General features: G+C 42.8%; 1 protein-coding gene across 1 annotated transcript in view; it reads right to left on the bottom strand.

Annotated features, from left to right (window-relative positions):
* Positions 1-13,026, bottom strand: part of kif6 (kinesin family member 6) — a gene marked incomplete at both ends in the record, with an annotated part of 167,374 nt that overhangs the window by 100,073 nt on the left and 54,275 nt on the right. Inside the window, one exon of the mRNA XM_079833947.1 lies at positions 7,677-7,782. Coding sequence (XP_079690073.1) covers positions 7,677-7,782 — 106 coding nt within the window. The remainder of the gene's footprint in view (positions 1-7,676; positions 7,783-13,026) is intronic.

Below are 13,026 nucleotides of genomic sequence, written 5' to 3'. Positions count from 1 at the left end.
GTATAAGTTTAGTATAATTCAAACGCATGTCATTTGTTAAAAAGAAATTGCAAAATTTACACATTTCATTCATGTTTTATTAAATCTTCAATTTAAGCTAAATGTTTTTTGTTTAAACTATTATACATATATATACACACTTTCTAATAAAATTATAAATATGATTACAATGAACAACAATCAAAATAGTATTATAAACAAAACAATAAATATACTCTGGTAAAAAAAAATCTTTAAAACAAACTATATACATATGTTTATACTAAATAAATTACAAATATAATTACAATTAATAAACGTAAATAAATAAATAAACTCTGACTTTATACACATTTAATATTTCTTCAGTGTGTGGTACTCCTCAAAGCAAGGGACCGCACACAAGGGAGTGTTGCACGGCACACACATGTGCTTGGTGAGACGCCTCTGCTTGCTCTTCCGTGTGCTGGAGAGGCAGACCTTGCAGTGCCGCCTGGTCCTGCTGCCCTGGGAAGTGGTCTGAGGGACTTCAGACAGAAAATGCCTGGCTGTAAGGCGCAGAGGAGTGTCTAAGGCAGGTCGCCCTCCTTTGGCTGGACACCTCGGTGTGCTGTACTCCTCCAGCAGCCCTCTCATCAGGTTAGTCCTGAACTGCAGGGAGGTGATTTCCTTTCCTACTCACAGTAGAACACATCAATAGGGCGTAAGGAAGAGAATAGAATTGTATGTGACAGTGTGGTCTCTTTATTATTGTAAATTTGTTAATAGAGGGTATGCATGTGACATCACTGTCAGCTGGAGTGAATTCGATTAAAATGTGATTGAGCTCATAATCACATGAACACACGTACGCCAATTTTAATCGCATTAAAAAGGCAAGTAAACACCTTAATCGCAATATTGCCGCTCTGACCAAAGTGTGCATGTGCGTGGATGTATACGGATGCTGTGCGTTGTTCACACAATTTAACCATGAATGAACTCCGTGACATTATTCTGAAGTTTTCTCTTCTCCAAATCACTAAACACTGTCGACACAACTCGCTGTGCAGTCTCTGCTCCTCATCTTCATCCAGACGCGAGAACAACGTGAAGACAGCGTAGGCAAACCCGGCATTGCGATGTTCATCACGGTGCTGAATAATATCTTGTACGGCCATAAAAATGTATTTTGAATTTGATGCGAGTAGATTAAAACAATGGCCAGTAACATGCATAATGTATGCCTATCTGAGTGTGGTATAACTTATTAGCAAATAATAAAAATTGCATTGGAAGAGAATTTTTTTTTAAAATCTTTTAGTTATAATTTAATTAATTTAAGGACTGACACAATTTGTTCAGTAAACCACTGTTTGATTAAAAAAGAAGCTATTTTAAATGTAGTTTTCTCTCCCCTGCTGTACCGAACCGTGACTTCAAAACCGAGGTGCATACCAAATCATCCATGCATACCCTTTATAACACTTATGTTTACATTAATTGAAAATGTAATCACTTTTTATCTTGTTTATATTATTTGATTTATAGAAATATCTTACCAGTTATTTGCCTGTAGACGATGTGGCTGTTAAGTAAAACCGTGTCTAACAGGTGAAAGAAGACCTTCTTGTACCACTTGGTAGACTTTCTGGTGCACTCAAGAAAACCAGTCATCATGTCTGCTTTGTCAACTGCCCCCATCTTTTTATTGTACTCCAGCACACAGACTGGCTTCATCTTTGCTTGCCCAGTGATGTGATCCAGCTTCCCTGTGGCTGCCATACCAGTTGGGTGGACTGTGGTAAGGACATGCACATCTCTTTTATCATGCCATTTGACTGCCAACTGCGATCCATTTTCCTTACATTCCACCTCACCCTTTGTCATCTTGCAGGGGAATGTTGGCATCCCTTTCCGGTTTGCACGCACCGTCCCACAAGCTCCAGTGTCAAGAGACAAGAGGTGCTGGAAAAGTGTGGGACTACTGTACCAGTTATCCACGTAAAGGATACGACCCTTTCTGAGGTAAGGTGCCAGTAGTGTCATTACAACAGACCCAGAAATCCCAAGTCCTTGGTAGTGCTGTATGTCACTGTTAGATCCGGAGTAAATGATCATGTCCTGCACATAGCCAGTGAGCACATCACACAAAACAAAAAACTTGACCCCAAATCTGTGCCGTTTAGATGGAATGTACTGACGAAATGCTAGCCTGCCTTTCCACTTCATCAGAGATTCATCAACACACAGATCCCTGTATGGCACAAAAATGCGACGAAAGGAGGAGGTGAGAGTAGTAAAAATATTTCTGATTTTTTTCAGTGGGTCATTGAGAACTGCTGTTGCATTGTTCGCAAAGTGAAGACAGCGGAGGAGCAGAAGGAAGCGGTCCTGTGAAAACAAAGACCCAAAAAATGGTGTCAAGAGCATGGGGTCTGTGCTCCAGTAATCCCGAAAAGATGGCTTTTTGATCACCCCCATTAGGAGAACTGCCACTAAAAATGTGTACATTTCAGGGATATTTGTTGGAACCCATTTATCCATTTTTCCCCTCACTTCTTTTTCTTTCAAGTCAGAGGCATAGCGGTTTGTTTCCTCCACAATTTCTCCGACAACTTCTTCAGTGAAGAACAATTTAAAACAATTGACCTCACTGGGGGATTCTGGTGGATTTTGCACACCACACTGTTGGTCGTCAAAAATGCCTGGGCCAGGAGGATTAAAAAGGTTGGTTACCTTCCAGGATGACGAGTTTACCTCAGCTGCTGAAGGTAAAATATGTCCTGGCGTTGTGGAAGAAGTCTCATCTTCACCCTCAGTGTTATCAAGAGCTTCAAGGTTCGGGGGAAGGTCTTCATCACTGTCACTCTCTGCCTCACTGTCAAAATTCTCCTCATCAGAATTAAAAAAAATCTCCTCTATTTCCTCACTTGTCAGTTGTCTTCTTTTAAATACATTTTCTGCCATTTTCTCTGAAGTAGTTAGAATCTGGTAAATTGTATTAAAATTGTGTCTGAAACTGGTACCAACGCGAGTGTGAGGTAACAGTGACGTCAACAGTGACAACTTGTCAGCGGGAAAAAATGCTTGCAATGCATGACTGTTAAAATGTTTTATTTTTATACAAAATATTTTCAAACTTGTTAACTAAATTAAATGCATGCAAGTGAACTCCTTATGGTTTATATACTTATTAAAAATATATATGTTAGTTGATCTGTAAGTTATCACGAGCTGTGGGCGGGGCGCCGCCATTATGTGTTTACAACAGTACCAGGAAGCCGAAGCCTGCTGGATTTACACACAAGATCACCCACTTCTCCTGATATATGTGACATTACGTGAGGGAACAGCCTAGACTGATCGTACACGTCAAAGGGTAGAAAATGATCGTCTTGTTTGATCTGTAATGTTATAGCGAGCTAACGTCATGACTTATGAGCGCTCGTGCCGCGATTATGTGTTTACAACAGTACCAGGGAGCCCAAGCCTGCTGGATTTACACACAAGATCACCCACTTCTCCTGATATATGTGACATTACGTGAGGGAACAGCCTAGACTGATCGCACACGTCAAAGGGTAGAAAATTATTGTGTTATTTGATCGGTAATGTTATCACGAGCTGTGGGCGGGGCGCCGCCATTATGTGTTTACAACAGTACCAGGGAGCCGAAGCCTGCTGGATTTACACACAAGATCACCCACTTCTCCTGATATATGTGACATTACGTGAGGGAACAGCCTAGACTGATCGCACACGTCAAAGGGTAGAAAATGATTGTGTTATTTGATCGGTAATGTTATCACGGGCCATTATATGTTTACAACACTGATATCTTGCTGTTATATATATAGTAGTATGCAATTACAAACTATATTTAGTTTTTGCTGATATTTTGTGGTTGTGTAATGTAATTTGAAGTGTATGAAACCTAAAATAAACATTAAAAGACACCGAGCTCTGTCAGTCTCTCACTCACTCAGTCTTTGGCTCAGCGCCAGTCAGCGCGCTAAAGCAGATTTGAAATTTTGAATTTGGCAGTTGATCATGAGCGTTCTAATCACACCAGTGTGATCGTACGCTCCAGGGACCAGCCAAGCTTGATCACACGGGTGTGATCGTACGTGTCAAAGGGTTAAGCTCTCCCACTCCTAAACTGTGTGAGCGTTCCCTAATGCTGCTGTCCCCTGACTCACTGCTAATTCATGGTCTCATGAATGGTCAGGAGACTCATTCGAACAGAACCATATTGCACCAATTAGTAATTCATTCATAAAATTCAGAAGCATTTTTCTACACCATCCTCTTGTGTCATTCTCAAGAAGATTGCCAGGTATGGTTTGTTTGGGGGGAATAGTTAAGTTCTCCCAGTCCTAAACTGGTAAGCGTTCCCTGATGCTGCTGCTGTCCTCTGATTCTCTGCTATTTCATGGTGCTTATGAAAGGTCAGAGGACTCCCTGAACAGAGCCATACCGCCAAAAACAAATTTAATTCAGAATTCATCAACTGATTGCAATTCAATAAAAATTTCTAAATCATTTTTATTGTCATGTGTGTTCTTGACTTAATGGACCTGACAGAAATTGAGCGTCAGACTCAGTTCTGGCAGGCCTAGTAGTCAAGACGCTGCTAACGCTATTGGTAACAACACTGTCTCATCAGCTGATTTGCATCAGCTGTTTCAACTCCCCTCGTTACTAATGGCTACGCTAAAAGCAGGGCGCCTATTTAAAGCAGATCAAGTTCGCTCTTACTACTAGCTGCTCGCTGCTTTGCAACCCGCCACCTCCCCACCTCCTCCTGTCGTGTATAACGTGGCATTTGTTTATGTCATCGTTGCTGCTCTGTTCATAGGGGGAATAGTTAAGCTCTCCCAGTCCTAAACTGGTAAGCGTTCCCTGATGCTCCTGCTGTCCTCTGACTCTCTGCTATTTCATGGTGCTCATGAAAGGTCAGAGGACTCCCTGAACAGAGCCATACCGCCAAAAACAAATTTAATTCAGAATTCATCAACTGATTGCAATTCAATAAAAATGTCTAAATCATTTTTATTGTCATGTGTGTTCTTGACTTAATGGACCTGACAGAAATGAAGCAACACACTAATGTGAGTAAAAAAAAAGTTTTTTTTTATATGTGATAGTATTGCATTGTTACAGATCGTTTGATATCTATAAATGATGTGTTCGTGTCTAACAGAACATACCTTAGCACGCTGTCACAGGCTGGTGAATACTTTATTTGTGGTGTTGTTGGTTCATTACTGTCTTGATGTGCGTTGTTCACTCTCTTGATTCGATATTTGAGCATGTGTGTGCGGTTAGCGGTTATATTCATCAATCGGGCGGGCCAAGTAACGTTAATAAAAAAATATAATTCCAATCACAATCATGAGGGATGAATCATTGTGTTTGTTTGATAAAAAGATTTTGCAGAGAAGAAATGTTTAGCAGTATTGCGCCCGCCATCCACACACACGCGCATGACACTCGTTCGCTGTCTTTGTAATCTCTGCCGTGTGTCACTATCAAGCGGCAACCTCCCCAAGTTTTTCTACGTCCATTTTTTTTTTTTACAGTCTATGGTCACTATATGAGGACACAAACGCATAAACTGTCACTTCATGAGAATTTACCGTTTCATTTGTGAAAACTATCATATGAGGAACACAGACACTCAAATATCTTCACGGCAACCCGTCAAAATAAAAGTTGTTTAAATTTTTTTAAATTGACAGAATATATTAGGCTATTGTTGTACAGTAGATTTAGCTACGTCTCTATGTAGTAATAATAATACGTCTCTACTAATAATAATAATGCCTAGATGGTTGCTTATTATTCACTTGTTTTGTTGTAAAGAGATTATTTTCTGATTAATATATATTTTTTTATATTTCCTAGATTTATTTGTTGCGCTGTTTTTTTATAGTTATATTGTAAAACTAAAATACCTTTTTCAGTTTGCAGTGTTAGATTTGTGGCTGCATTTGAAGTTCTTTTTCGCTTAAGAAAAATAAATAATATTACTGTCAAATGCATGTCAGTTTTTAAAAATACTGTAATAAATACAGTAGTTCACCATGTATTTGTTCATGTTTTATTAAGGGATAAGTCTGAAGCACACCATAAAATAGTTCTAGCAATTCATACAGGGCTAGTAGTAGTATATATAGCTCTATATACAGATACACACCCAGGTATCGGATCAGTACTCTGTATCGGCCGATACCCTGAACCCAGGTATCGGAATTGGTATCGGGAAGGGAAAAAGGGTATCGGAACATCTCTAGTCTTCTTTGTATTAAAAGAGAAGTGTTATGTGCTTATGAATAGGCTTATACCCCACACAGATCTGTGTCAGTCTCTTCTCCCCAGCATACCAACATGTCGCAGATGACTAACCCCACTGCCCAAAGGGAAGGTGTGGACAACTGGCTTAGAGGCATTACAGACTGTCTCACCCCAAATATTATTTTTAATAATAATCATAATTCTGATAAGATTCCTGACACACGATTCAATCCAGAACCACAACCACGTCAAGATCACCAGCTCTCTAAGCCATGCCTTCAGAGCCCAGCTGAAACTAAGCGACAAACACATCACCCCCCTATAAGAGGAGCTACCCAGAACCGCATAGACAAGCTGGAAGTGAAAGTCCAGGACAACTTCAAGTATCAGACCACCGAGTTCATGAGAGAGCTGATGCACACTCAACACTGCACAGACAACCTCAAAGCGAAAGCATAAGACAAACTCAAAGTGCCCAACAAAGTGGAGCAAGAAACAAAGAAACAAGTTGAGAAGCTCCTAGAAGCCCTTAGGCCCCGATCATACAGAACACGTTTTTCAGGTTCGAAAACACGAAGCGCACCGCACTGCCTTTTTTGGTTGACCTTTTTTCGTTTAGAAAATAGCTGTGGACTGCATTTTTTTTTATGTTGCCAGGAAACCCCCGAATCAGCTGTCCTGTCAGTCTGATCAAGGTAACGGTCGCTACAACGGAAGACCCGCCTCTCCATTCATTTGATTGGACAATAGGAAAAAACGCGATGACGTCGGCCGCTTTTCCGCTCCGAGTTGATTAATTTATTTTTTTTCAACTTCAGGCGCTCAGAGCGCTCCTTCTAAAACGCGAGGCGCAGCAGGCGGTTAAAACGGGAGGCGCCCGGGGCGCTTAAGTAGCGCGCAAAACGCTCTCTGCCAACAGAAATCTATTCAAAAAAGGAGCCTCTTGCTGCAAAAACGCGTTCTGTGTTGCTGACTTGACAGACAATAATTAAAGGGGTCCTATAATGCCTTTTTCACAAGATGTAATATAAGTCTCAGGTGTCACCAAGTTTCAGCTCTTTGAAGTTTGTGAAGTTTCAGCTCTTTATTAAACCTATTTATTATAGGATGTTTTGAAAGCCCCTATTTGGGTGGAAGCAAAAACACACTGTTTTCATGTGTGTCTCTTTAAATGCAAATGAGCTGCTTGTTTGGATAAATGACAAAAATAACTTGATTGTGGACAACCTTACACAGCGAGTAGAATTCATAAAGATGGATAAATACCAACTTAATTTTCAGAACATGTAAGTACTTCACGTTCATTTTTGTATAAAACATGGCGGAACATTAAATAATAATGTAGAGGAAAGACTGGAAGACTGCAAGACTAGGGAGGAAACACACAGACACAAATAATAATTAGAAAGAGCTCGTACCTTTAGCAGAGAGAAACAACAATTGATTTTTCTCATATCAGGCCCCAGGACTAATGTTACTTCACAGTCAGGGTCCTCCAGATACACATTTACCTGCTCTTCCAACCTACAAAACAGGAATAATACTCATGCATCCCATTGTAAAACACTAAAGGGCACATACAAGAAAGCAAACTGCAAAAACAAAACAAATTATTAATTAATTTTCAATGTGAATTGGCCATTTGAGGTGGCATGAGCAACAACGACTATTGGCTGTGTGGCTTGAGTGTATCCAGCGATGTATTAAACTTGTTAATGTTTGAAAATGTTTGCTTTTTGGAAATGCTACATTTAGGATTATATGATCTTCTGCTTATCAGATAAGCAAGACAAGATGTGTGTTACCCTGTTCACAGGATTTGCACTGTGTGTGTGTGTGTATATATACATACACAATCTTTCATTCTTTTGTGAGGAGATACTCAAACAGATCTTTAATCTAATAATCGAACCAACAAACAGAACAATATACAACCACGTTACCACACCACTGTGGCTGGGCGTTACCATGCCTCAGGGGCTGGAGCCAACACTGGAACGAGCTCATGGATGAGCTCTGGGGCATATGTCAGAAGAGATGTGTGTGTGGTCCAGATACACATAGTAGCAGCTACATACAATTAAATAAATCACCTCTTTGATCTTGCCAGAGCTAACAAGAAGAACAGACTTGGAAGTTCACTCTCTGAAAAGGTTTCTGAAATATCACTTTCTGGAACAGACTCTGGAATTTCAGTCTCTAGAACAGACCCAGGAATTTCAGTCTCTGGAACAGAACCGGAAATTTCACTCACTGGAACGAACTCTGGGATTTCACTCACTGGAACAGACTCTGAAACTGGAGCCTTGGTGGAGGTCAAGGCAGTCAGAGGGGCTGCCACCTGACTGAAGTTCCTGATGAATTGCCGATAGAAATTAGTGAAACCCATTAACTGTTTTAAACTATTTCTGGAGTCAGACACCAGCGAATGCGAATCCCCTCCACCAAAATGATGGAACCCAAGAATGAGACCGACTGGGCATGTAAAGTACACTTCTCAGCTTTAACAAACAACTGACTCTCTAGCAGCTGCTGGAACACTCGTCTGACATGCCAGATGGACCAGAGACTGATATTTATCCATGGACGCCCGCTCAGGAGCTGACAAGGAGAAAAAACGACCATGAGGTGGAGAAGTGCCTGGGAAGAGATGCAGCTCAGGACACACTAAAGACTGCCCCCGGATTGTGATACATGACAGGAATTGTACGCTAGTTTGAGTTGTAGTTCAGTAATGGCGGAGGAGAAAAGATGCGAGTGAAGCCATTCATTCCGTTGTGGCACTGCTGCCGAATATCCAGAAGTTAAAGCCGGAGCAAGAACAACATTTGCTGAGTTTTTTTGGTGGCCATGATGTTGTGTGCCCGGAAAAGTTTGATTTTTCAGCTCGCTCTGTTAGTGGTGAAGGAGTTGGCTGAAGCCCCGGTAATTGTTTTGCGTGTGGTCGGAAGGTATTGTCATCATTTACAGGGGCTAGTCAGTGATTTTATTGCCGTCCATCTCCCACCACCGGCGTAAAAATCCCTGGCCGAATTACCTACTGTTTTTGACCAACACCAAGGTTGTGTGGTAATTTAATTGCTGTCCGAATCCACATCTCTGAGTTTTCAAGAATATATCACTTCAAAATTCACAGTTTATATCCTTTTTGACCACTGCAGAGCACTGAAGGTTGCACTTTGCTGTAATTTGGATGCATTTCTAGACTTGTATTTCTTTAAATGCTGGCAAGTATTTTCAAGAGCAATATATGTCTTTACGCTCAAAAAATAAAAGGAAGAAAAGCACGTAAACATTTGAATGGGGCCGTTATTTACGGCAGCCTTTATTCTTATCATACCAAGCATATATTTTATTTACAGTATACAATCATGTTATGGACCACGTGAGCAGCGCATTCGCGATCACAAAACTCTCCCCTCCACCGTGAATAAATCACAATCCGAATGCACAAGGTTTTATCACTGAGGTGGCTGCACATTGATTTTTAAGGACTTCCATGTGAGAAATAAAGGCGAACGGCGCATGACATACGTCACGACCAAACGTTAGCGATTGGTTATGGCAGATCCAGAGTGGCTCTTGGCAGATCCAATAGTTTTAAACTTTAAAGAGTTTAAAGTTTTAAACTTTAAAGTTTTAAAGAGAATCCACCTTCAAGGAAGTAAACGCTTGTCAATGAACAGTGGCCAGACTCTCTGTACAAATTAAATGTACGAGTCTGGTAGGACCAGGCTACATGGACACCACAATAAAGACAAAGTCCCTCAGAAAAGTGTTGCTGTTTTTCCTTAACAGAAAGCAAATTCTGCCAACCTGCATGGGCTCTACACCATCCAATGTTTCAGGTACCCGGGAAGCAGAAGGAAAATCAAAAAGTTCTGCCCGATGCCTGGAAAACTGACCCCAAACCCGACGACCATTCTGGAATTGAGACAAACGGCAATGTCAATGAGATCATCCAGATGTTCTCGGGGATCACATGATTAAATCTCATCTTTAATGTCATCAACGAGCCCATCCAGGAACCGCGCCGTCAGCGCCTTGGGTTTCCACTGACTGGTGGCTGAGAGAGTTCTAAATTCAATAGCATAATCCGCCACCAATCTCTTGCCTTGTTGACGAGCCGCCAACAGCCTTGACCATTTGATCATTTCGGCTTTGAAGAGTTGGAAATCAAAACAGCTCTGGGATTGGGATTGGGACTCCCAAACAGCAGCACGGTTCCCAGTCGTGAGCCCGATCAGACAGCAGCGAGATGAGATATGCCACTTTTGATCTTTCCGTTGCAGAGGTCCATGGCTGAAGCGAGAGCACCACCTCACATTGAATGATAAAGGAGCAACAGTAGGTAGGCTCACCAGCATAAGCAGAAGGATTGTTGACTTGAGGTTCATAAGTGGAATTAGTGGCGGCTGACATTGGCAGTGCAAGATTTGGGTCGAAACGTTGAATTCTTTCAAACTGGTCTGAAAGCTCAGTGACTCACGCTGCGAGATTCCATGGAGAAACGGGCATTAACCAGCTCGTCCACATGATGGCCCACAATGGCTCCTTGAATTTTCCTTAGCTGATCGGATGACAGACAGGGGTCAGATTCCAGGGTTAAACTAAGACAAAGGAACACGTGACAGAATCAAAACACAACTGAAAGCTAAACTGAAAAGACAGACATGTGACATTACCTCCCCCTCCCGGAAGGAGTCCAACCGGGGAGGCGGAGCGTGCACCCTGGAGTCCTTGAGGACACAGATAGGTGATCAAGGCGCTACCGACTGGCTAGCCTCCAGGGCAGTGCCAGTGTTACAGGGGATCACAGTGGCGCCGGCCTCCGTGGACTGATAGCCCCCCAAAATCTTCTTGGGAGGAGCTACCGACTTTGTATAAAGTTCATTGGACACAGTGCTCTTTGGACTGGGGACAGAAGACGGAGTCCTCACTGGACTGGGGACAGGAGGCAGAGTCCACTCTGGACTGGAGAACACCCAAAAACACCAGTTTACAGAAATGTCGACGGAGGTTCACAGAGGAGTAAATACACAGAGGCAAACAAGACAATTAACAAGACACAGCTGTACAGAATTAACTCATAATGACAATGATGAGGGAGTGGCGGGAAAACAGAACAATCAGACTAGACATGTAACATTACGCCCTCTCCGAGTAGGCGCGTCCTCGCTCAGGAGGAGGGCGTGGAAACAAACAGGAAATAACAAAACAAAGTCCAAAACAAAGAAAACCAGTCCATGGGGGAGTTGAAGGTGGGAGGAGCCAGTGGGGAGCCTGGAGCAGGAGAAGCCAGGTGATATGCCAGAGGCCAGACAGCGGAGTTGGAGGCGGGAGGATCCATGGAGTGGATATGGAGGAAACCACCCTGGGGACAACCGACAGCGAAACAGCCACTGATGGAGACCCTGGAGGAGCTGCAGGTCGACAACTGACCAAGGCAGAGCCGGAGATGAGGGAGCCCAGAGAAGCCGTATGGCCGGAGGTTTCCAGTGGAGCCAAGGGAGGGAGGAGCAAGGGCATAGCCGAGACTGCACAAAAATATCCTTTAATGTTCGGGCTCGTCGATCGCGGCAGGCCGGTCTCCACTGTCTGTGGCGGGCACAGACAACTCCCCCGTGCCGGTCGAGGTCGGTGGTGGATGGCTGGTCTCTGGCAGTGGTGGAGTGGGACTGGTACTACTATCCTCCTCCGCAGGGCCGATGGTGAATGGCGAGTCATTGGATACCAGTATTCACTCCACGAATGCGGCGAGATCGTGGGCGGGGGGGTTGACGGAAGTACATACATATTGTAGTGCCTCGACTAAATCACGATGAGTCGATTCGGCTCTGAGCTTCAGAATGCTTTTAGCCTTTTGAAGTTTCGAATACAAATTAATGCCTGGCTCCAATAAATCTGAGTTAAATGGCCTCACTGTCACCTTTTATGACCCAGCCGAAGTAATGCAGGCCACATCGTTATCGCCCTTTTGGAACTTCAAACAGATTCCAATCTGTCCAGGCCCAACTCTCTTCCCCCTCCCCATGAAGATGTATCATCATCACCCCCCCCCCCCCTTATGTAACTTGTAATTAAACCATACCAGAAATATATATGATGATCCCTTTTTATATGAATGTTGACCACAAAGTATGTATGTGTTTGTGTGATGTTAAAGTCATCTTGAATGCTGAAATTGCTCTGTAAAGAATATTTCTGCTTGTATGCCTTCGAACCAAAGCATGTTTGATATGTAAATGTTTTTCTTTCTTTGCCTTAATCAGTGGTGCCCAGTATATGATTATGAAATGTATGATTAATACAGTTAGCAGACTTGGCAGTAAAACTGCATTAACTCTGACACATCATAAAACAAGCAAAGTGGGTCGTTAAACAGAGACAAAGAAAACCTTGTCCCGCCTAAAGTCCACACCTATGATTGGCCAGTTCAGGAAACATGGGCGTATGTTAATGAGCCTTAAAACCACAGGACAGGACTTTGGGCTCTTCTCTCTTGTCTTCGCATCGCTCTTGTCTTCACATCTTCATCCTGTCACATCAGCGTGGCTCGCGGGGCTTCGGCCCCAGGTTCGGGCGGCCCAGCCAAGCTGGTTGCTTCCTTTGAAGATCGACACGCTCTGCGACACGGCCGGCGGCGCGCACCGCGACACTGCGAACACTCTGAAAAACGCCAACGCACGCATCTTGCTTTACACCACACAAAGAAACCATGCAAGTATCAATTCTATCGAAATCTAGATGCACGTTAAGATTTGAACC

The sequence above is a fragment of the Gobio gobio genome (assembly GCF_949357685.1).
Source record: "Gobio gobio genome assembly, chromosome: 13".
In the NCBI taxonomy this organism is placed as follows: Eukaryota; Metazoa; Chordata; class Actinopteri; order Cypriniformes; family Gobionidae; genus Gobio; species Gobio gobio.
Note: the sequence above shows the minus strand (reverse complement) of the source record. Positions and strands in the feature narration are given on the sequence as shown.